This window comes from Anastrepha obliqua, chromosome 6, assembly GCF_027943255.1.
Source record: "Anastrepha obliqua isolate idAnaObli1 chromosome 6, idAnaObli1_1.0, whole genome shotgun sequence".
NCBI classification, from domain to species: domain Eukaryota; kingdom Metazoa; phylum Arthropoda; class Insecta; order Diptera; family Tephritidae; genus Anastrepha; species Anastrepha obliqua.
Genome location: NC_072897.1, coordinates 44996750 through 45024304, shown reverse-complemented (window position 1 = coordinate 45024304; position 27555 = coordinate 44996750). Strand labels below are relative to the sequence as shown.

General features: G+C 39.1%; 1 protein-coding gene across 1 annotated transcript in view; it reads right to left on the bottom strand.

The window, feature by feature from the left end:
- The window catches only part of LOC129250824 (E3 SUMO-protein ligase ZBED1-like), a 76430-nt gene extending 49323 nt beyond the window's left edge, over positions 1-27107 (bottom strand). The window contains exon 1 of the mRNA XM_054890407.1: positions 26794-27107. Within this exon, the coding sequence (XP_054746382.1) occupies positions 26794-26856 (63 nt within the window). The 5' untranslated portion in view covers positions 26857-27107. The remainder of the gene's footprint in view (positions 1-26793) is intronic.
- Between the last annotated feature and the right edge of the window lie 448 nt (positions 27108-27555).

Genomic DNA, 27555 nt, shown 5'->3' with positions numbered 1-27555 from the left:
TATTTCTCCCACTTTAGAGAGCTGAACAGACAGTGATTCTAGTTGCTGTGCATTCAGATCTATCTGTGGAGTTACAATACGAGCACCGTCATTTTGATTGTGGTATATTGCAACACCGCCTCCAATTGCGGTAAATATTTAAAAATGAAAATATTTACGAATATAAAAATACGGACGCAATACAGCACACGCGGTTGCTATTATAAGCGTCGTAACGCGTATATTACACAGACGTACTAACATACACACAAACATTCGTAGGACGCTTGGTCTAAGCAAGTATTAGGTAGTGTAGTATAGGCACATGATGGAAAGAATAATGAGATGGCGCCTATCGTGGTCCCGTTACTTTGCGCTCAGCGAATTTGACAACTAGTTACGTGATTTTAGCTCCAGTATGGCCAGATTACCATTTTCGTAACTTGATTTAGCATTTTTTTTTGTTATATAGTCTCGGAGTTTTAGTTCTTTCTTCATGACATTTTTCTAGCTGTTCTAATTAAAATGTCATGTTTATAATTTTGTAAAATATGCATTTTTTAATAATTATTTAAATAATTCACTCAGTTTTATTTAGCTTTACTTTTTTTTAACATCAGGTGGCATTGCCCGCGATTGCAGTTGTTGTTGGTGTTCTTCTGCTTTCGGCAGTCAAATCTCTCTCTCGCTAATGTGTTATGCTTATGTACAATTTAATTTATGAGTTTTTTTGTTAAGCGAGACTCTTTTGTTTAGGGAACGACTTTTTTGCTATATTTGAAGTTATGTAACTAGATAAGGTACTCTTTTTGTAAAAATGTCAGTATGGTTTCATTAGTATTTTTTGGTATTTTGTGGCTTATTTTTACAATGAATACAACTCGTAATGTCCTATGTCTGGAAGAAACGATTACATCTCTATGGTTTTAATTAGCATTCAGTAAGTTCAAACGCTTTTTAAAACGTGTAAGAAGGTTTTCAATCTTAAGAAGAGTTGAGAGAAGATGATTTAATTTATTTTTTTTTATTTATATAAAATTAGCTTACAACATAAATCTTATAAGCTATTTAAGGCCTCGCTGCTATAGCTCCTAACTTAAAATAGATTTAATATTTTTGCATAACCTTAAATGGAGCCCAAAATTAAATTTTCACTTTCAAATTATCAAATTTTATAGGAGGAAAAAAAATTTCATTAGCACTAAAATCTTCTCAAAGTGACATTTTTTTGGTTAATAATAATATAGTTTGTTTTTTAACTTAAAATTTCGGTAGCTTTAAATTAAAAAAAGAAACAAACACGAAACTTCAAAATTTTCGCATTTTCGGTATAAAAAAGCACTAAATTTATTGCGAAGAGCAAATGGTTGCCAATACTGCACAACTCAGCAAACGTGACGTCACGTACGCTCTGATGGGCGCAATCTTCTTTCAATCATTCTTGGTATAGGTATACATAATGCCTTCCCGCTCACCGTGGCTCCGTAATACGCAGGCGCGCACACATACGTACTAGCATACATACAAACATACATACGTATGACGCTTGAACTAAACACCAAATCAAGTAATAGGCAGTGTAGTATACATACTACAATACTCACTATACTAGCGTGGCTCAGCAGTGCGCAGCCACATACATATACGTATCTATTAGAGGTGGAGAAATATCGATAGTGGACGCCATCGATAGTGGGTGATAGTTTTTTCGAAACCATCGATAGTGACGATAGTACTATCGATAGTGGATCGATGGTGGATCGATAGTCAAAAAAAAAAACAGTGCAACAGTTGTTTGATTTGATGCTAAGAAAAATCTAATATTTTGTTAGATTATTTTATTAATTTTTTGTTAATAACAAGATAATTTGCTTAGGAATCCTTTTTAAGTTTTCATACATATTTTCATGTACATATATACATATAAAGATTGTTTCATTTAAGAATATTACTTAATCCAAAGATTTTGATTTAAAAATAAAAGAACGTTTATGTTCTCTTCCTTAAGTCGCGTTCTTCTGTCAGAAACAATTTGTCCCGCCTTGCTAAACGCCCTTTCGGACTCGACAGTTGTTGCGGGGATGCACAAATATCTTGAAATTAACTTAATCATACATGGAAAGTCCATCTGGTTAACCTGTAAAAAAATTTAATGTTAAAAATTAGATGTTGTTTATCAATAATAAATTATTTAATTTCACCTTAATCCACCTTAAGCCGCTTGACGATTATGGCATTAGAGCGCGCATTTCCACGTTTATCGTTGGCACGATGATCTAAGAAATCAAGGAAGGAGTCCTGCGTCTTGGTGCTGAGGTCCAAATCGGCGTTGATGGGGATTTCCTCACTAGTGCAATTCACCAATTCATTTTCCAAAAGTTTTTCTGCTTCCTCAGCATTCACAATTTGCTGAAATCCATCTCTTTTAAACCTCGGATCTATTATTGTTGCTATTCTCGTCACAATTCGTTCCTCGTACGTAGACAGCCGTTTTGAAATGGACTCCAATAATATATTTTTCATTGTCTCTCCTTCCTGAGTTTGCAATTGTGGTGATAGACTTAGTATTTTTCGGTACAGGCCATATGTCAAAGATATAATTAATGAAATTGTCACATACGTTCCGCCACAAATTCTTTCACTAATTTGATGGAAAAATGACAATATTTTTTCAATATCTTTTAGAATATTTATTTCTTCTGCCGTAAATGGAAGAGGTGCATGCTTAGTGGACAGTAGAACCGTTGCAATAGCTTCGTGCGTTGCCAGGATTCGTTGTATCATGTAATAGAAACTGTTCCACCTTGTAGGCATTTCTTGTAAAAGGGTGTAAGCAAATTTAAATATCTTGAACCATTTTGAATTTTTCATTTACTATGGAACTTTTCTTAAAAAATTTCACTATCACCTTACATTTTGTAAATAAAGCCTTAAATGCTTCGTCTTTATCCAATTTGAGTCCATCTTGGACAACCAAATTTAAGGTATGAGCAAAGCATGGAAGATTCCGTATATTTAATAATTCGCACGCTTTTAGCATTGCACTGGCATTGTCTGTAACGATGCAAATAGTTTTTTCGTAAACATTCCAAAAGTTTAGAATTTCTCGCAAGGTGTTTGCAATATTTTGAGCCGAGTGATTAGTTGGGTCAATTAACTTGCGTGTGGCTAACGATGCTGTTTTCATGGTATACTCATGAAGAAAGTGGCATGTTACGGTTATAAAGTTTACATTTTCACTTGAGGTCCACAAGTCGCATGTGACGGCAATATTTGAAATACTCTCCAACATCGCGGACAATTTGGCCGAAGTTTCTCGAAACAAATTATGCATCAGCACATCTCTTAATTGCGTTCGACTTGGAAGCTTGTACCTTGGATCCAAGACTTGCGTGTACTTTATAAAGCCTTCATTTTCGATGACACTGTATGGCTGCACATCTTTGGTTATCATCTCGGTTAGGGGTCTGTCAATATCATTCTTTCGCTTACTGTTTGCATCGTAGAAAACGGCTCTTTTCAAATACGAGTCTATAGAGCGCATACTGGACCTGCAACTGCTGCTTGTAGATGCTGTGTTGTCGTTATCAGCAAGTGTAGCTGTTGTGCTAGAATCCGGTGCGTGGTCTTTTAAATCTGGATGAAATCTTTTTAAATGGTCCCGCAAATTCGAAGTGTTTCCGCTTGTTTTATATTCTTTTGCGCAGTTTAGGCACTTTGCAAATTTTTTGTCGTCGGACCGCTTAAAATATTTCCAAACTTCAAATATTTTATTTTTTGTGTTTGTTTCTCGGACACAACATCCTTTTCGGAGTCTGAGGAGGTGCAGTGGCAAACCGGAGTAGAGCCGCGACGTTTACCTTGTATTTGACAAAAATTTGGTTAAAATGGCTTAAAAAATTCGTCATGATAATTACCTTTCTGAATGAAGCGATCCATTTCTTTGAAATTTATCAACTTTTAAATTTAATCACTTTAATATTCACAAAGAAAATTTATATTTATAGTATAAGTGCAAACGACGCCACAAATAAATGCGGCAAATTGTATTGCAGTGATGTGAAACCAAACTATCGATGAACTATCGGCACTATCGGTAATGCAGCGCCATCGATAGTATGACAGCTCGATAGTGCCAAACCATCGATAGTGACGATAGTGCCATCGATAGTTCTCCACCTCTAGTATCTATACTAATATTATTAAGAGGAAAACTTTGTTTGTTTGTTTGTTTGTTTGTAACGAATAGGCTCAAAAACTACTGGACCGATTTTAAAAATTCTTTCACCATTCGAAAACTACATTATCCAAGAGTAACATGGATTACATTTTATTTTGGAAAAAATAGGGTTCCGTAAGATATTTGGATTTTTCGGACACAAACTGAAAAAAATCTTATATATAAAATAAAGTCAACTTTTTGTGTGTGTTCGCCAACCGGCCGTGTCTGCACCGAATTAAACCAAACTTACACACATTGTTAAGAAGGTATTGAAGATGGTTTCCGTATAGTTTGGATACCTATTGGTGGATAGGGCTCGAGATATAGGTCAAAACGTGGACCCGGGTAACCTTCGGATGTGTATGTACAATATGGGTATCAACTGGAAGGTGTTGGTGAATGCTTTAGTTCAGAGTATTTTTCATGCCGCTCCGTGACTAGGGTCTCGAGATAGAGACCAAAACGTGGACCCTAGAATGTGTATGTACAATATGGATATCAAATGAAAGCTGTTGATAAGTGCTTTAATACGGGGTAATTTTCATACCTATTGATGACTAGGGTCTCGAGACATAGGTCAAAACGTGGACCCGGGTAACCTTCGGACGTGTATGTACAATATGGGTATCAAATGGAAGCTGTTGGTGAATGCTTTAGTTCAGAGTATTTCCATTCGCCCCGTGACTAGGGTCTCGAGATAGAGACCAAAACGTGGACCCTAGAATGTGTTTGTACAATATGGATATCAAATGAAAGCTGTTGATAAGTGCTTTAATACGGGGTAATATTCATACCTATTGATGACTAGGGTCTCGAGATATAGGTCAAAACGTGGACCCGGGTAACCTTCGGACGTGTATGTACAATATGGGTATCAAATGGAAGCTGTTGGGGAATGCTTTAGTTCAGAGTATTTCCATTCGCTCCGTGACTAGGGTCTCGAGATAGAGACCAAAACGTGGACCCGGGTAACCTTCGGACGTGTATGTACAATATGGGTATCAAATGGAAGCTGTTGGTGAATGCTTTAGTTCAGAGTATTTCCATTCGCCCCGTGACTAGGGTCTCGAGATAGAGACCAAAACGTGGACCCTAGAATGTGTTTGTACAATATGGATATCAAATGAAAGCTGTTGATAAGTGCTTTAATACGGGGTAATTTTCATACCTATTGATGACTAGGGTCCCGAGACATAGGTCAAAACGTGGACCCGGGTAACCTTCGGACATGTATGTACAATATGGGTATCAAATGGAAGCTGTTGGTGAACGCTTTAGTTCAGAGTATTTCCATTCGCTCCGTGACTAGGGTCTCGAGATAGAGACCAAAACGTGGACCCCAGAATGTGTTTGTACAATATGGATATCAAATGAAAGCTGTTGATAAGTGCTTTAATACGGGGTAATTTTCATACCTATTGATGACTAGGGTCTCGAGACATAGGTCAAAACGTGGACCCGGGTAACCTTCGGACGTGTATGTACAATATGGGTATCAAATGGAAGCTGTTGATAAGTGCTTCAATACGGGGTAATTTTCATACCTATTGATGACTAGGGTCTGGAAATATATGCCAAAACGTGGACCCGCCGTGTCTTTGCACCGAATTAAACCAAACTTACACACATTGTTAAGGAGGTATTGAAGATGGTTTCCGTATAGTTTGGATACCTATTGGTAGATAGGGTCTCGAGATATAAGTAAAAACGTGGACCCGGGTAACCTTCGGATGTGTATGTACAATATGGGTATCAAATGGAAGCTGTTGGTGAATGCTTTAGTTGAGAGTAATTCCATCCGCTCCGTGACTAGGGTCTCGAGATAGAGACCAAATCGTGGACCCTAGAATGTGTTTGTACAATATGGGTATCAAATGAAAGCTGTTGATAAGTGCTTTAATACGGGGTAATTTTCATACCTATTGATCACTAGGGTCTCGAGACATAGGTCAAAACGTGGACCCGGGTAACCTTCGGACGTGTATGTACAATATGGGTATCAAATGGAAGCTGTTAGTGAATGCTTTAGTTCAGAGTATTTCCATTCGCTCCGTGACTAGGGTCTCTAGATAGAGACCAAAACGTGGACCCCAGAATGTGTTTGTACAATATGGATATCAAATGAAAGCTGTTGATAAGTGCTTTAATACGGGGTAATATTCATACCTATTGATGACTAGGGTCTCGAGATATAGGTCAAAACGTGGACCCGGGTAACCTTCGGACGTGTATGTACAATATGGGTATCAAATGGAAGCTGTTGAAAAGTGCTTCAATACGGGGTAATTTTCATACCTATTGATGACTCGGGTCTGGAAATATATGCCAAAACGTGGACCCGCCGTGTCTTTGCACCGAATTAAACCAAACTTACACAAGGAGGATCGTTCCATGTGTAGAAGTCCACGCAAGTGGGGAAAGTTACTGATCGCCATTCACTTGGGAATGGCCAGGACGATTCTTCTGCATATGGTTCAAGCAGCTCACAACGGCCGGGATTAGCCCACGTATCCTCTGGGTAGCTTCCGAACACCCGTTCGGGAGTGAGCTAAAGTGAGAAGGCGAAACACTCCAGGATAGCTGGTTGTGCGTTGGGTTTGGGACCCGCCACTTAAAAATCCCCCCCAATGAAAACTTTAAAAAAGCCTCGGATGAGACCTCCCTATACTGATGACGACCCCTGCAAACGAACTAAGGAATACGATTTGAGGGCATGCACCTTGAATGTCCGGTCCCTTAATGGGGAAGGTGCCTCTGCCCGGCTGGTTGATGTCCTCGTGAGAGTAAAGGCTGACATCACTGCCATCCAAGAGATGCGATGGACGGGGCAAGGAAAGAAAACCATAGGACCTTGCGACGTCTACTACAGCTGCCATGTAAAGGAGCGCAAATTCGGTGTCGGATTTGTTGTGGGAGAGAGACTTCGTCGCCAAGTACTGTCGTTCACTCCGGTGGACGAGCGTCTCGCAACAATCCGCATCAAAGCCAGATTTTTCAACATATCGCTAATTTGCGCCCACGCCCCGACGGAAGAGAAGGACGATGCGACCAAAGATTCCTTCTATGAGCGCCTGGAACGTTCCTATGAGCGCTGCCCCCGCCACGACATAAAAATCGTGCTTGGCGACTTCAACGCCAGGGTGGGCAAGGAGGGAATTTTTGGTCCAACAGTCGGAAAATTCAGCCTGCACAACGAAACATCCGGTAACGGACAGAGGCTGATCGATTTCGCCGGGGCCCGAAACATGGTAGTCTGCAGCACCAGATTCCAGCATAAGAAGATTCACCAAGCCACCTGGCTGTCTCCTGATCGAAAAACACGAAACCAGATCGATCATGTTGTGATAGATGGAAGACACGCTTCTAGTGTATTAGATGTACGTACGATCCGAGGACCCAACATTGACTCGGATCACTACCTTGTTGCAGCCAAACTGCGCATACGCCTCTGTGCAGCAAAAAACGTGCATCTACCTACGCAAAGAATGTTCGGCATCGAAAAGCTGCAATCACAACAGACAGCCAGAAGATTCGCCACTCGACTCTCACTCCTGCTCTCAGAGAGTACTGCCCAACAAACCGGCATCCACGAACAATGGAGCAACATTTCTCGTTCTCTACGTACCGCCGCCGAAGAAGAAATCGGATTCCGGCGAGCCCGAAAAAACAACTGGTATGACGAGGAATGTCATGCTGCCGCAGAAAGAAAGGATGCCGCCTATAGAGCCACGCTGCGATCGGGCGCAACGCGAGCCATGTGGGATCGCTACAGAGAACTGAAAAAGGAAGAGAGACGTATTATCCGACAGAAGAAACGAGAGGCCGAAATACGTGAGTGCGAAGAGCTTGAGATGCTGGCCAACAGGAACAACGCCCGAAAATTCTACCAGAAAGTTCGGCGGCTTACAGAAGGTTTCAAGACCGGGGCGTTTTCCTGTAAGAACAAAGACGGCGAACTGGTGACTGACGTACAGAGCAATCTTAGATTATGGAGGGAACACTTCTCGAACCTATTAAACAGTGACAGCTGCGCATGTCACCGAGAAAGTGAAGATCCCGATACCCCAATCGTTGACGACGGAATTGTCGTTCCGCTACCCGATCATGACGAGGTGAGAATAGCGATAACGCGGCTAAAGAACAACAAAGCCGCGGGCGCCGACGGACTGCCGGCTGAGCTATTCAAACATGGCGGCGAGGAGCTGGTAAGGTGCATGCATCAGCTCCTATGCAAAATATGGTCGGATGAAAGCATGCCTGCCGATTGGAATTTAAGTGTGCTCTGCCCAATCCATAAGAAGGGTGATCCTGCAATTTGTGCCAATTACCGCGGGATTAGTCTTCTAAATATCGCCTATAAGGTTCTAGCGAGCGTATTGTGTGAAAGGCTGAAGCCCACCGTCAACCAACTGATTGGACCTTATCAGTGTGGCTTCAGACCTGGAAAGTCTACCATCGACCAAATATTCTCAATACGCCAAATCTTGGAAAAGACTCATGAAAGGAGAATCGTCACACACCATCTTTTCGTCGACTTCAAAGCTGCATTCGACAGTACGGAAAGGAGTTACCTGTATGCCGCGATGTCTGAATTTGGTATCCCCGCAAAACTAACACGGCTATGTAAGATGACGTTGCTCAACACCAGCAGCGCCGTCAGAATTGGGAAGGACCTCTCCGAGCCGTTTGATACCAAACGAGGTTTCAGACAGGGTGACTCGCTGTCGTGTGACTTCTTTAACCTGATGTTGGAGAGCATCGTACGAGCCGCAGAACTTAATCGCTCGGGCACAATTTTTTATAAGAGCGTTAAATCGCTGGCGTATGCCGATGATATTGACATCATCGGCCTTAACAACCGCGCTGTTAGTTCTGCCTTCTCCAAACTGGATAAAGAGGCAAAGCGAATGGGTCTGGTGGTGAACGAGGACAAAACGAAGTACCTCCTGTCTTCAAACAAACAGTCGGCGCACTCGCGTATCGGCACCCACGTCACTGTAGACAGTTATAATTTCGAGGTTGTAAAAGACTTCGTCTATTTAGGAACCAGCATTAACACCGATAACAATGTCAGCCTTGAAATCCAACGTAGAATCTCTCTTGCCAACAAGTGCTACTTTGGACTAAGTAGGCAATTGAGTAGTAAAGTCCTCTCTCGACGAACAAAACTAACACTCTACAAGACTCTGATCATGCCCGTCCTAACGTATGGCGCAGAAGCTTGGACGATGACAACATCCGATGAAGCGACGCTTGGAGTGTTCGAGAGAAAGATTCTGCGTAAGATTTTTGGACCTTTGCACGTTGGCAACGGCGAATATCGCAGACGATGGAACGATCAGCTGTATGAGCTTTACGACGACATAGACATAGCGCAGCGAATAAAGATCCAGCGGCTACGTTGGCTGGGTCATGTCGTCCGAATGGATACAAACGCTCCGGCTTTGAAAGTATTCGATGCGGTACCAGCTGGTGGTAGCAGAGGAAGAGGGCGGCCTCCACTGCGTTGGAAAGATCAGGTGGAGAAGGACTTGGCTTCACTTGGTGTGTCCAACTGGCGCCGGTTAGCACGAGAAAGAAACGACTGGCGCGCTTTGTTAAACTCGGCCAAAATCGCGTAAGCGGTTATAGCGCCAATAAAGAGAAGAAGAACACACATTGTTAAGGAGGTATTGAAGATGGTTTCCGTATAGTTTGGATACCTATTGGTATATAGGGTCTCGAGATATAGGTCAAAACGTGGACCCGGGTAACCTTCGGATGTGTATGTACAATATGGGTATCAAATGGAAGCTGTTGGTGAATGCTTTAGTTCAGAGTATTTTTCATGCCGCTCCGTGACTAGGATCTCGAGATAGAGACCAAAACGTGGAGCCTAGAATGTGTTTGTACAATATGGATACCAAACTGAAACTGTTGGTGAATGCCTTAGTACAGAGTATTTTTCATGCCGCTACGTGACTGGGGTCTCCAGATATAGGTCAAAACGTGGACCCGGGTAACCTTTGGTTGTGTATGCACAATATAGGTATCAAATGAAAGCTGTGCTTTAGTACGGGGTAATTTTCATACCTATTGATGACTAGGGTCTCGAAATATATGCCAAAACGTGGACCCGCCGTGTCTTTGCACCGAATTAAACCAAACTTATGCACATTGTTAAGTAAGTATTGAAAATGGGTTTCGTAAAGTTTGGTTGTAATTCGGAGCAGTGGCAACGGGTACAGCGTTCTTTTGAGCCAGCCATAATGTCGCTTACTTTTTTAACGCTTGGGGCGGAACTGAACTGTCAAATTGACAGTGTTAGTTACAATGTGTCAATATTTCTTTCTGATTTGGATGCCATAAGGAAAAAACGTAAGTGCAACATGTAAAAATTGTTTGTGAATTTTTTTGGAGTGGATTTTGGAACAGTGAATAATTTCTTACGAAATTTGAGAATTTAATGTGAAATCCGAATGAAATTATGTGTTCGTGGAAAAAACAATTTTTTTCGTTTTTTCTTTTTTGAAAAATATAAGTGGATAATGGTTAAAAAAGCTCCAATTCTTAATAAAACATATAAATTGAAACGAAAAATTCATGGATGATCAGGAAAAAAGACGATTGTTTATTCATATGCGTTGATTTGAAATTTAAAAACAATCTTCTTTTTTCCTGATTTTCAATTTATATTTATATTTACTCAAAAACAAATAGAAAAACAAAAAATATTGTTTATGCCAAAGCGCTTGAATAAAGAATAAAGAAATAAATAACATGAAAACCATATATTTTCTGTTCTAAACCATATCTATTCTATTTTAGTGTGCCCAGCGAAGGGGGCCGGGTTTGCTAGTATCAACATATAACGCTTCGTAGTGTCGCTTTTTCGTTTCATCGAGTCTCAAATCACTCCCAAAAAAACAACATCATTATACGAAGACGGTGGTAGTAAAACGGTGATGGTCACTAATTACGATTATTTCAGGCGAACCACTCAACCACTTCAACAACAACCATGGGCTTCAGCTCTTAGAGCAATCCATTTCGCCTTCAATAATCTTACTAAGTGAAACCCATTTAGCGAGTATCACAACTGCATTCCACTTCAAAGCCTATGTCAGCGTATTTCATAACCTCCCAAACATAATTTTAAGTAAGCAAGGTGTTGCTATTCTGATCAAGAAAAGCTTACCTTTTAAAAGGATCGCCATACATTCTAATATATCAGCTATTGGTATTGAAGTCAATCTTAATTTAAAATTGAATATAATATGCGCCCCCACATTATCCTTGGAGGTAATCTTAACGCTTGGAGCCAAATAACAGAGGAATACATGTTGAAGACGCATTGCTATCTTCAGATCCTATATGTCTTAACAATGGTAGTGGAACACACTTGCTGCAACAAATATGGGATATGATAAAAAAGCCTTCTCAGGAGGAAATAAACAGTATAGAATCGACTTTATTCACTCTGCAGAAGGACCTATCTAAAATCCACAAGACATTGCGGAAAACTTTTCTTCTAAGTTGTTTGGAAATTGTAAATCCAATATGACTGGAAAAATACCCGGTTAAGATGATATATCATATCATATCCTCTCCAAAAAACCTAAAATCCAGGCTTACAAATCTATATAATAGTATACTAGACCAAGCCGTATTTCCTCAAAACTGGAAAAGCATTCTCATCCCTATTCCAAAATCTAATAAATCCAATTCCTTTGTCCAAAATTTAGACCTATGCCCTTAATACCCTGTGTGTCTAAAATTCTTGAAAAAATTGTTTCCAAGAGGATCATTTGGTATGCCAAACAAAAAAGACTGATCAGTCCCAACCAATTCTCATTTAAACGGGGTTTAGGTATTATCAAATCATTGCTCTACTTTGAATACTGCGGTATAGACACAAAATCTGCCAAAAACCACTTATCCGTTCTTAGTCTCGACTTTGAGAGAGCTTTCTATAGAATAGGAGCCCATGTAGTACTACAGGAATTAAGAAATGGAGCATTGGGAATAAAAATTATAGTTTTATCAAAGCATTCCTTTCTAACCGAAAACTCTCTGTAAGTGTGAACAATCACAACTCCACCACCTAAACCCTTCTCTCGATAACACTTTTATAGCGTTTATCAGCCAGCTACTTACTACCCTCAAATCCATATGTATTTACGCTGACGATGTTTTAATTTTCTCATCTTTGAAAGACTTGACCCAAGTTAAAGCTGTTTTTATTGTCAATATTGTCGATTGGTCTAAGACATTAGGGACCCAAATTTCCGCAAATAAAACCGCACCTTCCACATTTGCAAGAAAAGAAACTGTACCTTACCTAACCTCTTCGTTGACAACACATAAATCCCACACACTAACTCATTAAGAATACTAAGTATCATCTATATATATAAAAATGAAATGATGTTCGTTTGTACGCATTTTTTTGGGCCGATACGAGGCCAATTTTATTCGTTCTTTTTTCATATTATAGGGATCCACTAGGGGAAGGTTTTTAGCAAAAAAAAATTTCTTTTAGATATTTTCTTCATATAAAAAAAAGAAAAAATCAAAATATTGTCCAAAACAAAACTTGCTCGATTGTTAGATTAAAGTAAGTTTCGAATCGACATTCATTTTATGTGTACAACTTTTTTTGAATTTTTCGTTATTGTATACAGAAATTTCAAATGATTCGAATGAAATTTTTTTTTTTTTTTTATTTCTTCCAAAAAATATTACACCTGTCGTTAGACAATAAGTAATTTGATTTACAAAAAGATGGAATGAGAGTGATATTGAAGGGCCAATGCCCCCAAGCTCATTTAGAAGAAATATAAAATTCAAATTATGTATGTATCTATAGATCGACTTGCGTCCTAAACGCATAAACCGATCGTAACCAAATTTGAAACACGAACTGGATCTCTTACCGGGATGGTCATAGGCTAAAAAATATTTTGATATATATAGGGGGCGTGGCACCTCCCATACAAATGGAGTTTTTAACAGTCCGTATTTCTGAAAGTATTTACGTTAGACCACTGAAATTTGGTAAGGGGTTATATGACATTAATCCTTACCACATCCACAAAAACTATGTGTAACGAAAAAGGGGGCGTGGTACTCTACGCAACGACGAACTTGCATATGGTCGCTTGCTTTCTTCTACAATATGTTAGATATTGCTTGTGTTGCTGTTTACGTCATTTATTATGAAAATAATAACATACTTTCTAACAAAAGCAATCGACGCAGAATCTTTTTGCGCCGGATTTCAGAAAAGTTAGCTATGCCGGTGATTCAAGAGCGAGCTTCTAACCAGACGTTATACGAAACCACGCAATGAGGCTTGCAGACGAAAGTTACTTCGAAAAACCAGTAGCGATGGTGGTACCTGCTGACAACCGAAAAGTTGTAGTTGAGTCATGCTACATTTGCAACGAAGCAGCCTATTCGTAAACGAAAGAAGACAAGGAAGTGTTGTTCCGAGTGCGAGTAGCCCGTTTGTGATGAGCACTCAGTAAAGATCAACATTGCGCTCAGTAATTTTGAACTACGCTAAAGAATAATCATTAAGATTTAATTCTTTATATTATATGTATTTCTCTATTTATTACTTTTATTGATTTTTCACGTATTACTGACTGTGCAAATAGTGCAATGTCGGTGTTTCTTTTTCGTAACAATCACATTACAAAATGTAATAATAATTATTATATACAGTATATTTATTCAATAAACAATTTAATAAGAATATAATTTATAATTAATAAATAATAATACTTATATACTTTTTATTTGCATAAATAAAGACATTTTCATGACATAATACATGAATCTCGTGTTTTCTGTATAGAGGGTTTCGGGTACCCGGGTAAATTATACGTTTACTTTTTTTTTCAAATGCAAAAATTATAAAGTCAAACAATTTTTCAAAATATGTTTAATACATATTTTGATACAAAGTAAGTCAATTCACGTTGGGCACCCGAGTACCTAGGTGGCAACACAAGGGTTAAATATTCATTTCACATAAAAGTAGATAATTTTATACGTACCATACATTACCATTTGACGCCCCATGCTCCAACTAGGAGTATATATATAGATGGAGGAAGGTTCCATGTGCAGAAGTCCACGCAAGTGTGGAAAGTTACTGATCGCCATTCACTTGGTGGTGGCCAGGACGATTCTTCTGCATATGGTTCAAGCAGCTCATAAAGTCTGGGATTAGCCCACGTATCCTCTGCATAGCTTTCGAACACCCGTTAGGGAGTGAGCTAACGTGAGAAGGCGAAGCATTCCAGGATAGCTGGTTGCGCGCTGGGTTTGGGACCCGCCACTTAAAAATCCCCCCCAATGACAATATATACAAAACCTCGCATGAGAACTACATTTACTGATGACGACCGTGCAAACAAAATAGGGCATGCACCTGCAATGTCCGGTCCTTTAATAGGGAAGGTGCCTCTGCCCGGCTGGTTGATGTCCTCGTGAGAGTAAAGGCTGACATCACTGTGATTCAAGAAATGCGATGGACGGGATAAGGCAAGAAAAACAAAGGTCCTTGCGACGTCTACTACAGCTGCCATGTAAAGGAGCGCAAATTCGGCGTCGGATTTGTTGTGAGAGAGAGACTTTGTCGCCAAGTACTGTCGTTCACTCAGGTGGACGGGTGCCTCGCAATAATCCGCATTAAAGCGCGATTTTTTAACATCTCGCTCCTTTACGCCCACGCCCCGAAGGAAGAGAAGGACGATGCGACCAAAGATTCCGTCTATGAGCGCCTGGAACGTTCCTATGAGCGCTGCCCCCGCCACGACATAAAAATCGTGCTTGGCGACTTCAACGCCAGGGTGGGCAAGGAGGGAATTTTTGGTCCCACAGTCGGAAAATTCAGCCTGCACAACGAAACATCCGGTAACGGGCAGACTCTGATCGATTTCGCCGGGGCCCGAAACATGGTGGTCTGCAGCACCAGATTCCAGCATAAAAAGATACACCAAGCTACCGGACTGTCTCCTGATCGCAAAACGCGAAACCAGATCGATAATGTTGTGATAGATGGAAGACATGCTTCTAGCTTATTAGATGTACGTACGATCCGAGGACCCAACATCGACTCGGATCATTACCAGCAAAAAACGTACATCTACCTACGCAAAGAATGTTCGACATCGAAAAGCTGCAATCACAACAGACAGCCAGGAGATTCGCCACTCGACTCTCACTGCTGCTCTCAGAGAGCACTGCCCAACAAACCGGCATGCACAAGCAATGGAGCAAGAAATCGGACTCCGGCGAGCCCGGAAAAAAAACAATTGGTACGACGAGGAATGTCATGCTGCCGCAGAAAAAAAGGATGCCGCCTATAGATCCACGCTGCGATCGGGCGCAACGCGAACCATGTGGGATCGCTACCGAAAGATAAGAAAAGAAGAGAGACGTATTATCCGAAAGAAGAAACGAGAGGCCGAAATTCGTGAGTGTGAGGAGCTTGAGATGCTGGCCAACAAGAACAACGCCCGAAATTTTTATCAGAAAGTTCGGCGGCTTACAGAAGGTCTTAAGACCGGGGCGTTTTCCTGTAAGAACAAAGACGGCGAACTGGTGGCTGACATCCAGACGAATCTTAATTTATAGAGCGAACCTCTCGAACCTGATAAAAAGTGATAGCTGCGAATGTCACAGAGAGTGTGAAGATCCCGATACCCCGATCGTTGACGACGGAGTTGTCGTTCCGCTACCCGACCATGACGAGGTGAGAATAGCGATAACGTGGCTAAAGAACAACAAAGCCACGGGCGCCGACGGACTCCCAACTGAGCTATTCAAACATGGCGGCAAGGAGCGGGTAAGGTACATGCATCAGCTTCTATGCAAAATATTGTCGAATGAAAGCATGCTTGCCGATTGGAACTTAACTGTGCTCTGCCGAATCCATAAGAAGGATTAGTATTCTAAATATCAGCTATAAGGTTCTAGCGAGCGTATTGTGTGAAAGGCTGAAGCTTTAGACCTTGAAAGGCCACCATCGACCAAATATTCACCATACGCCAAATATTGGAAAAGACCCATGAAAGGACAATCGACATACACCACCTTTTAGTCTGTTTCAAAGCTGCATTCGACAGTATGAAAAGGAGTTTCCTGTATGAAGCGATGTCTGAATTTGGTATCTCCACAAAACTAATACGGCTATGCAAGAGGACGTTGGTCAACACCAGCAGCGCCATCATAATTGGGAAGGACCTCTCCGAGCTGTTTGATACCACATATGTATATTATCTATATATATAAAAATTAAATGATGTTCGTTTGTCCGCATTTTTTTGGGCCGATACGAGGCCAATTTTATTCGTTCTTTTTTCATATTATAGGGATCCACTAGGGGAAGGTTTTTAGCAAAAAAAAATTTCTTTTAAATATTTTCTTCATATAAAAAAGAGAAAAAATCAAAATATTGTCCAAAACAAAACTTGCTCGATTGTTAGATTAAAGTAAGTTTCGAATCGACATTCATTTTATGTGTAATTTTATGTGTACAACTTTTTTTGAATTTTTTGTATTTGTATTGTGATACAGAAATGTATTGTATACAGAAATTTCAAATGATTCGAATGAAAATTTTTTTTTTTTTTTTTATTTCTTCCATAAAATATTACACCTGTCGTTAGACAATAAGTAATTTGATTTACAAAAAGATGGAATGAGAGTGATATTGAAGGGTCAATGCCCCCAAGCTCATTTAGAAGAAATATATACATATTATTTAAAAACAAGTGGTTAACAAACAATGACATATACGATTAGTTGACAATTGATTACAAGGATTTTGCAAGATCTGTTGGTGTTTGACGGTTAAGCCGACTTTGGGTAGATTTTTCTTTATTTGGTAGTCTTCTCATCATAGGATTTGTATGCGTTAATAGTCTATTTATGTGTCTTCTGCTTGCGCTTTGTATTGTTTCATCAATAGTATCGATGTCAAGGTCGCGATGAATATCTGCGTTAGGTATGTACCAAGGAGCATTAGTTAAGGTCCTAAGTATTTATGAAAATAATGTTTCAATTCAATTGAGCAATGCTTTCTTTGACCAATTCTATATGGAAATGAATGCGTTTGCAAACGATGTTTTCGGCTATGAACAAATGTTGGGATCGAATGAAAAAGGAAAGAAACGCGAAATGATAAAAAAAATTCTTGGAAAATTTAAAATGAATGGTACTTCATTGGAAAAATTCAAAGGTAATAAGAACATACACAAGATAAAGTCAGAATTCGAATTTTTAGATTTATTTAGTTTATTTCTCATTTTTTCAGAAGTACACCACACAACAACTCATTCCAACTCTGATTTTGAAATCCTGTTGGAATTGGTGATCGATAATTTTGTCACTATAATGGTCAATGGAAATTTGCGTATATCAGACCCTGCATATTATTTACCATATCAACTTTTTATGGAACATATGGACCAAATGAACACAAAAAAATAATTTCGTTTTGTTTTGATTTTTTGCAACATTTTGGTTTTCAGTTAATATAATACAACAAAAACAATACTGTTTTTTCGTGAACACAAAATTCTAAATTTATTACGTTGTTTGTTTAGAATTTTTTTAGAAAAAAAGTAAATTTTTTGGTTTTAAGGAAATTTGTTTATTGTTGCTATTTGTGAAAGCGTAGATATTTGTAAGTATTTGACTATAATCCTAAAAGTTAATGGAATACCACTATGACACATAGAAAACATTTTTCCAAAGGGGTGTTTTTCGAAAATTATAAAAAAAATTGTTTTCAAAAATTTTGAAGAAATAAAGTAAAATAAAAAAATTTCGAAAGCATGAAATTTTCTCAAAACCAAATTTTCCTCAAAAAGATAAAAGAAATTTCTTCGAAGAGGTGTTTTTCTAAAATTACAAAAAAAAAAAATTTCAAAAATTTTAAACAAATAAAATAAAATAAAACTTTTTCAAGGGTATGAAATTTTTTCAAAACAAAATTTTCTGAAAACCAAACAAGATTAAAAAAAAGGTGTTTTCAAAGCATTTCATATTCCACTATTAATAGAGAATACATTTTTTCGAGGGGGTGTTTTTCAAAGCGGAAAAAAATCTTTTTTAAGAAATCAATTTAAACTTTTACAAAAGTATGAAATTTTTTCAAGAACAAAATTTTCTCAAAAATGTTAAATTAAAAAAAAATAGTTTTTTCAAAATATTTAATAATTTTCAGCAATTAACTGAGAAGAAATTTGTTAGAGCGAAGTGTTTTTCAAAACTTCAAAAAACACTTTTTAACCAAAAAAATAAACCTTTTTTCAAAAAAAAACAGGAATGATAACAATGCCTAACAATTTCTGCACTTTTGCACAGTCTAAAGAGGCATTGATACAGAGTGTATTTCCAAACATAGTTCAACATTCCAAAAACCATGATTGACTCAGCGAAAGAGCAATTTTAGCTGGGAAAAATAAGGACGTCAATGATATAAATTCAGCTATTTTAGATCAAATACCTGGTGACATAGTTGCGTATAAGTCAATGGACACTATTACTGATCAAGATGAGGTCGTAAATTATCCAACTGAATTCTTAAACTCACTCGATTTGCCAGGCTTACCACCTCATAATTTACGATTAAAAATTGGAGCACCGATTATTATGCTGCGCAATAGTAATGTGCCCCGACTTTGCAACGGTACGAGACTCGCTGTGAAGAAGCTAATGGGTAACGTTATCGAAGCAACAATTTTGAAAGGGAAGTACAAAGGAGAAGACATTTTGATACCCTGAATTCCACTGATTCCGACGGATTTACCATTCGATTTCAAACGTTTGCAGTTCCCTATTCGCCTTGCCTCCGCTATGACAAATAATAAGGCGCAAGGACAGTCTCTACAAATGTGCGGTATTAATTTAGAATACCCAATTTTTTCTCATGGACAATTGTATGTAGCTTGCTCACGAGTTGGCAAACCATCGTCATTATTCACGCGAAAGATGAAAAAACCAAAAACGTTGTCTACCAAAAAGTGTTACAATAAAGTTCGAATGAAATTGTATCAAAGAATTTGCTTTGTTTCGTATTAATTTTATTCTCTTTCAGCAAATCATTGAATTTATCGTCTAGCGAAGCGGGCGAGGGTACGCTAGTTTTTAATAAAAAAACTCACATATAAAAACCATTGCAAACATCTTAGAATAAGCGTACTCACTAGACTTAGTTTTAAAAGATATCTTTCGTCAAAACATTGATGTTATCTAAAATTTACTTTGGCTTTACAATGTACAGGGTGGCGCACGAATCGTGCTACAAAAACAAAACGTAATAACTTTTTTTCTAATCAATGTATTTAACTTTTTGTTTTTTTATTGTATAGATAATTCAATTTTATTTTATGTAACTAATTAGTTTTGAAAATAATAGAACGTAAATGACCTCCATGCTCATTCACGCATATGCGACACCTGATGAGAAAATTGTTCATTGCGCACTGAAGGGTTGAAGTCGGGATCGCCTCAATTATTGTTGTGATGGACTGCTTCAATTCAGTCAAATTACTTGGTTTTGCTTTATACACCTCTTGTTTGAGATAACCCTATAAAAAAAATCTGGTGCAGTGAGGTCAGGTGACCTTGGGGGCCAGCGGAAATTGGAATTTCTGGATATCAATTTATTTCTAAATTTTCGTTGTAGCTCCTCCATAACCGGTCTGGCTATATGTGCAGTTGCTCCATCTTGCTGGAACCAAATGCTGTTAAAAGGGATACGTCTTCGCCGCAGTTCTGGATAAAAAAACTCCTTCAACATGTTTAAGTAACGGTCCCCATTTACAGTCGCTGTTACACCGTTTTCTTCGAAGAAGTATGGCCCGACAATGCACCTTGATGAAACTGCGCACCACACTGTGACTCGTTCTGGGTGCAGTTCCATCTCATGGAGTATTTGCGGATTTAATTGACTCCATATACGGCAATTTTGCTTGTTTACATTGCCGTTTAGATCAAAATGGGCCTCATCAGACATAAACAAGCAATTTATGAAGTTGTTGTCTTCTTCGGCCATTTCAATAATTTTTTGGCAAAATTCCAGGCGAATAGGCAAATCCAGAGGGTTTAATTTGCTTGTGATTTGAACTTTGTACGGAAACAAGTTTAAGTCTTCATGAACTATCCGCTGCAATGACCGTCTGCTAACTCCAATTTGCGCCGACAAGTTACGAGTCGAAACTCTTGGATTTGCCTGAATTGACGATGCTACAGCCGCGATTGTGGCTTCGACCCGAACATGGGGATCTCGATGGTACGGTCTGCGTGCGATGCTTCCAGATTCAGCAAACATGTTCACCAGCCTCATAATGGTCCATCTGCTCGGGGGAGTGCCGCCAAACTCCCGCCTAAATTCCCTTTGGACGGAAATGATGGACTGCAAAGCATGGTACCGCTGCACTATCCAAATCCTCTTTTCGGTATCCCAAGCCTCCATTTTTTGTAAATCTAAATACTAATCTGCAAAATAAAAATAAAAAGCCGATTACTCACACAGAAAAAAGTTATTACGTTTTGTTTTTGTAGCACGATTCGTGCGCCACCCTGTATAAACACTGCGCTAAACCACACATCGCGTTAATTCAAGCACCTCACCACACAGCTGCAAGAAGATGTATGTATTCGCGCATTTTATACATCTCCAACTAAAAGAGTGTTAAGCGAAGCAGGCCTACCAGACATCCATAACAGAACAACACACAACACAATGATGCTTACTAATAAAATCCTTCAATGTAATATTAAACTCCTGTTTGATACAATGAAAGTACCACAACATGCAACAAACACGCCATCAGCAATCATGAGATGCTCCATCGTAGATAGTCTCTATTGAGACTTATAAGCAAAAGGAATCATCTACACCCATGGATCAAAATCAGACACCCACACAATGTTTGCAAAGCAGTGCTTTTTGCCTCACAAATTGGAAAGAAGTAAGTCGGCCGCCGTAACCGAATGGGTTGGTGCGTGAGTACCATTCGGAATTCATAGAGAACGTGGGTTCGAATCTCGGTGAAACACCAAAATTAAGAAAAACATTTTTCTAATAGCAGTCGCCCTTCAGCAGGCAATGGCAAGCCTCCGAGTGTATTTCTGCCATGAAAAAGCTCCTCATAGAAATATCTGCCGTTCGGAGTCGGCTTGAAACTGTAGGTCCCTCCATTTGTGGAACAACATCAAGACGCACGTCACAAATAGGAGGAGCTCGGCCAAAAACCTGAAAAGGGTGTACGCGCCAATTATATATGCATATTCAATGAATTTGAGCCACGAACATCGTTAAGAAAGGAATTTGACGTATATATATATAACGGGTGGTTTTTTAGCTATTATCTTTTTCAACAGTTGGTTTAAACAGCTAACGCACGTTTCGTGTTTTGTTTCACTACCAAACGTCTTCAGTTTGGTCTATAATTTTACCAGGATTCGTCTTACAAACGAACAACGCTTGCAAATCATTGAATTTTATTATAAAAATCCGTGTTCTGTTAAGAAAGTTTAAGATCCACTTTTTTATCGAAAAATTGTGTTCAATGACGAAGCTCATTTTTGGATCAAAGGGTACGTAAATAAGCTGAATTGTCGATTTTGGAGTGAAGATCAGCCAGAAGAATTGCGAGTTCGGTGAACATTTTATTTCACGTTCGGGGCCTGTCAATTGGCCACCCAAATCATGCGATATAACGCCTTTAGATTATTGTTTGTGGGGATATGTTAAAGCTCATTCGTCTATTCAGACAAGCCTGCTTCAAACGTGTGTTTTTTTGAAAAACTTTTCTATGGCTCTTACAAAATCACCAGTTACGTGCGCAACTAAGTTCTCGCCGTTGATGAAAACACAACTTTATGCTTGAGAAATGTTTACAAGTGAATCATTCAACGTATTACTATCTTTCTGGTAGATCTCGCATACCGTCGCGGTAAAACTGTTCATCTTTTAAGGTTATCCACGCATCAAACCATTTTTTAATGCGTTCATATGAATGGAACTGCTGGTCAGCCAGACCATGTGCCATCGATCGAATCAGGTGATAATCGGACGGCGCAATATCTGGAGAATATGGCGGGTGGGGTAGGGTTTCCAGGTAGGTTCTAACGGGTTTGGCAACGTGAGGCCGAGCATTATCTGCTGTAGAATCACTTTTTCATGCCTCTCCGCGTACTGCAGCCGCTTTCCTCGCAGTGCTCGGCTCAATCGCATCAATTGAAGTCGTACCGATACCCAGTGACGATTTCGCTTGGTTTTAACTGTTCATAATAAATAACACCAACTTGGTCCCACCAAATACATAGCATAACCTTCGCAGCGTGAGTACTCGGCCGAGGGGAAGACGTAGAAACATGACCGGGCAGTCCCATGACTTTCTTTTGTTTGGAGTGCTGTAAAGAATCCATTTTTCATCACCCGTACCGATGCGATGAAGAAAACCCTTCCTTTTTTGCCGCTGGAGCAGTTGTTCATAGGCGAAAAAACGACGTTCAACATTCATTGGTTTTAACTCATAAGGAGCCCAAGTCACATGTTTCTAAATCACGCCCTAAAGCATGCAATCGCATGGAAATGGATTGGCGGGTAACTCCTAATACTGAAGAAAGCTCTTCTTGCATTTGACACGGATCCTCATTGAGTAATGCCTCCAATTCATCGTCTTCGAAGGTTTTTGGCCTTCCTTCACGCGGACGGTCGTCAACATTAAAATCACCGTCTTTGAAGCGACGGAACCAATCTCAGCACATTGCTTCACCTAAAACAGCATCTCCATAAACTTTTTGTAGCTCTCGATGCGCTTCAGGCGCAGTTTTTTTCGAATGAAAGAGGAAAATCAACACTTCCCGCAAATGACGATTGTTCGACAAAAATCAGACATTTTCACAAAACCAAAAGTAGTCGAAACAGTTTGTTTACCATATGTCTAAGCTTGGTTTATGACGTGTAGGTTATGTTAGAATCGACTAGCACACACTGCTGGCGGCATCTTTTAACAACCACCGAGAACTTCGTTGCGCACCTAATATATACATATATAGGAAGTCGACAATTGATTCGTTATTGAACATAAACAATAATACGGATTTGATCAATCGTATAAAGGAAAATTTGCACCAACATAGAAACATAATCAAAATCATGTAGATAGCTGGTCACGCTAGAATAAAAATTAACGAATTTGCAGATGCATACGCTAAAGAAGTAGGAATTTAGCCAAAAATATTATAAAGGGTGGTTAAGTTTCAAGGACCGGTGTTGATTTTGAATAAAATACAATGACCGCCGCGGCCTCGGCGGCACACCTCCATCCGATGGTCCAAATTTTCGATGACGCTGAGGCATAATTGAGGTTCTATGCCGTTAGTGTGCCGAATTATCTCTTCTTTAGCTCTTGTATTGTTGCTGGCTTATCGATGTACACCTTTTCTTTCAAATAACACCAAAAACCAAAAGTCTAACGGTGTCAAATCACATGATCTTGGCGGCCAATTGACATCTCCGCGATGGGAGATTATTCGGCCATCAAATTTTTCGCGCAAAAGAGCCATTGTTTCGTTAGCTGTGTGACAAGTGGCACCGTCTTGTTGAAACCACATATTGTCCACATCCATATCTTCCAATTCGGGTCATAAAAAGTTCATTATCATCTCACGACAGCGAACACTATTCACAGTAACTGCCTGACCGACCTCATTTAGGAAAAAATACGGCCCAATGATGCCGCCCGCCCATAAACCGCACCAAACAGTCTCCCAGGTATTTCGGTAATCACTCTTGGATTATCATTCGCCCAAATGCGGCAATTCTGCCTATTGACGAATCCACTGAGGTGAAAATGTGCCTCATCACTGAAAATGATTTTCTTCGATATGCATTTTGATTTGAACGCCCGTTTTCATAATAAGCCTGAATAATTTTAACGCTTTGCTCGATTGTGTATCTTTCCTTGGTTCAAATTGAGTTAGTCTGAATTTGAAAAGTGTCAAATGAAATGCAGAAAAAAATTTGACATTTTGGTGTGGTTCATATTCAACATCGACTCTTTAAATTTAACCACCCTTTATTTCCACTTCCCTAAAAATGTCACACGCCATTTAGTGAAAATAGTTTTTAACGCGTCAATTGTTAGAGAGTGGACAAACTACCCCCATCACTATAAAGATCAAATCCTACCGGTATGAAACCAAATTACCTACCAGTCTGCTTTAGTCAAGACCTCAAAAAGTTCGTACGCTTTAGAATAGGCCACACTTAAAGAGCACTCTCTCACTTCCTGAAAAATTCCAACAAACCAAGCTGTGCGCATTGCAATTCAGCCAACATGTCCGCCAAATGCCCTGCTTTACACCTAAACAGGGAAATCACATTTCGTAACATGAAGTCGACCAACCTACTGAAGACACCGAACATTGCTAACATCAGTGCTATGAACAAATTCTTAAAACTGTGTAATATCTTTGGCATATAAATATTATACATTTAGCAGCATACAAAAGTAAACTATGTATGTAGATGTAAGATATTATAGTTTGTAGTAACACTTATGTTTATTTAAATTTGTAGTAACATGAGCTGAAAGCCCTAGTAGCTAGCGCTATTGTAAATAAATAAATAAAAAATTTGGTAAATGTACTTATACATATAGACACTTTACGCGCTTACAATATCGTGATATAAAACAACTATGTAACGAATAAAAAATTATTGTGTGGGCGAAGATATGCGGAACCTTGCTGCAGTCATGGTCGAGAGGTGCCTGGCGGGAACCGGTGAAGAAGAAAAAACTTGTGGCGAAGCATCCTCGTACACATGCAGCTCCAGAAAATCCTACTGATTAAGTGAAGCCATCCGATTGGACACATGATGACAGATCAGTGGATGAAGGTAGATGAAAAACTGCTGCAAGCCATTGTTGCACGGATCGTAAACGAGCCGGATAAATTCTCACCCTCATTCGAAGGAGCGGGATGGTTCAAGGGCTTAAAAATCTTGAAGTGCAATCATGATGCGACGCTAAAATGGCTCACTGCGACACTAGAGGGTTTATGGAACGGCGCAAAACTGGAGATAGTGGATAGGGAAACATTCTTATGCGAACCGAGAGCTACTGTCCCGGTATCTAGCACTGATAATCCAGAAGTTGAATCACTGCCTTTCTAACGCCAAAATCACTGACATTCCGACGGCAGACTTGAAACTTTTCCATGCAGGGAAACCAGATGCCAACAAAGATCGTGATCTGGGCATTCAAAGAAATGACCAGATAACAAGAGAAGCTAATGCAAAGTTTCTGTGGTGACACAAACAACGCTTCTAAAGCATCAGAACTCAGGAAGATTCTTACCAAATCTCCTACGATTCCAACATTAATCAGCAAAGATACAGGAAAATGGGCACTAGATTCCAATGAAGCACTAGAAGTACAAATAAATACCCATTCTCCGAGCCGCAGCGCCATTCCTAATGATTATACAGTTACGCACAGTACAAACAGTTAAGAGAACTTCGAAGACCTGATCTCAACAACTAGATTGGACTGGGCACTGAAGTCTTTTGAACCCTTTGAATCCCCGGGTTCGTACGGAATCTTCCCAGCGCTGCTGCAGAAAGAAGTCTCTGTACTGATACCGAGGCTGGAAAAATTATTCGTTTAGTGTTTGAGACTAAATTACGTCTCTAGAAGCTGGAGATTAGTAAGGGTTGTTTGTATGCCTTGACCCGGCAAAAACAGTCGCTTATATCAAAAAGAATTTAAGCTAATAAGCACAACATCGTTCGTATTGAAAACGTTCGAAAGACTGCTAGATTCGTACATTAAGGAAAGGACTGAACCTAGCCTACTATCAGCAAATCAGCATGCGTAGACGAAGGGGAAATCCACTGAAAGAGCTTCATGAACATGCCTAATGACTACAAGGTATAAAATTTGCTATAAAGACGTTTTATATCATTTAATAAAAACATGCATACGAACAGTTGGCGAATTACCCCGAGATGTTGTATTTGTTCGTCAAACATAATCGCTTACTTGAAGCTGCCGAATTACCCCACGAAATGATTAGCGCAATTATGGTAGCTGGAAATTGAATGCTAATTCAGCAGTGCGATTCACTAATTTTCAACGATTCGAAAATTGTTATCTTTGTCTACAGTACTTGCCGTTTGCACTAACGATTTGGCTATTCACGTACTTATGTTAACTCACACTGAACAGCTGTCTTCTTCTATTTATTCAAACTGAAATTGAGTGGCATCTTTGACAAATTAGATATCAAAATGAGCGAATAGTTGTGTGTTTGAGCGCATTTATATTTGCACAAAGTAAGTCAAATAAAATAATTCTTTATTTATAATTAAAATTTACTTAATACTTTTTGTACATATGTATATCCATCAAAAAACCGACTTCGCAGCAGAGCAACTTAATGAAAAAATTATTTTGCCGCTTGCCGATCCACTTGGGTCGTAGAAAACCTCACCCTTGCGCAAAACATGGAGCGGTTGATTGCATATGTTGCTTTATTTAGGCTTCGGCTCATGGATAACTCCTATTGCTCACCTGCGGGACGTTGATAACATCTAGTTTTAAAAAATCGAGCCAAATGGAAAGTGTTGTCCACATCCCAGAACAAAGTTCGATGCACTGTTTAAGGGTTCACTATCTCCTCTCCACGTGATAAATCACAGGCCAAATACTCCAAATACATACACGCGATGTTTTAATAAGTTTTGTTAATATAATTTCATAGTTTTAATTCAAGCTACTAATTATTGTTTTCTCGTTTAATTTAAACACTCCGAAATTGTTGTCGTTTAGTTTGCGATAATCGACAAGTTAATCAAAGACCTGATTTTTTTTATCAATTATTCTTATGAAATGGGTTACCGAATGCACAATCGATAAAATTGAGTCAGTGAATCGCACTACAGATATCGAGTATAAGACGGGGTGCATAACAATAATTATAATAATAGGTATGAAAAATCATTTGCATTTTGTATCATAGGTGCTCACAGATTTAAAGGACATCATATAGACCTACATATGTCGATACGGCACAGCGCACAGCAATGATAAACTCCAAATGGATTAAATAAAATTTAAAATCTTGTGTTCTTAAAAATTAAGTTTTTCTTACATCTATAAAAAATAAAAATCCTCCGTCATCTTCGATTCGGAAATCAACTTTTTATAAATATTCATGAATTGAGCAACGAGGGCTTCTTTTATATATGTATGTTTAGCGCCGTTTTGCATGCGACGTTCATACAACTAAAACTTATAAACAACTACTAGCTATCGCCACACTAGCATTCCCAT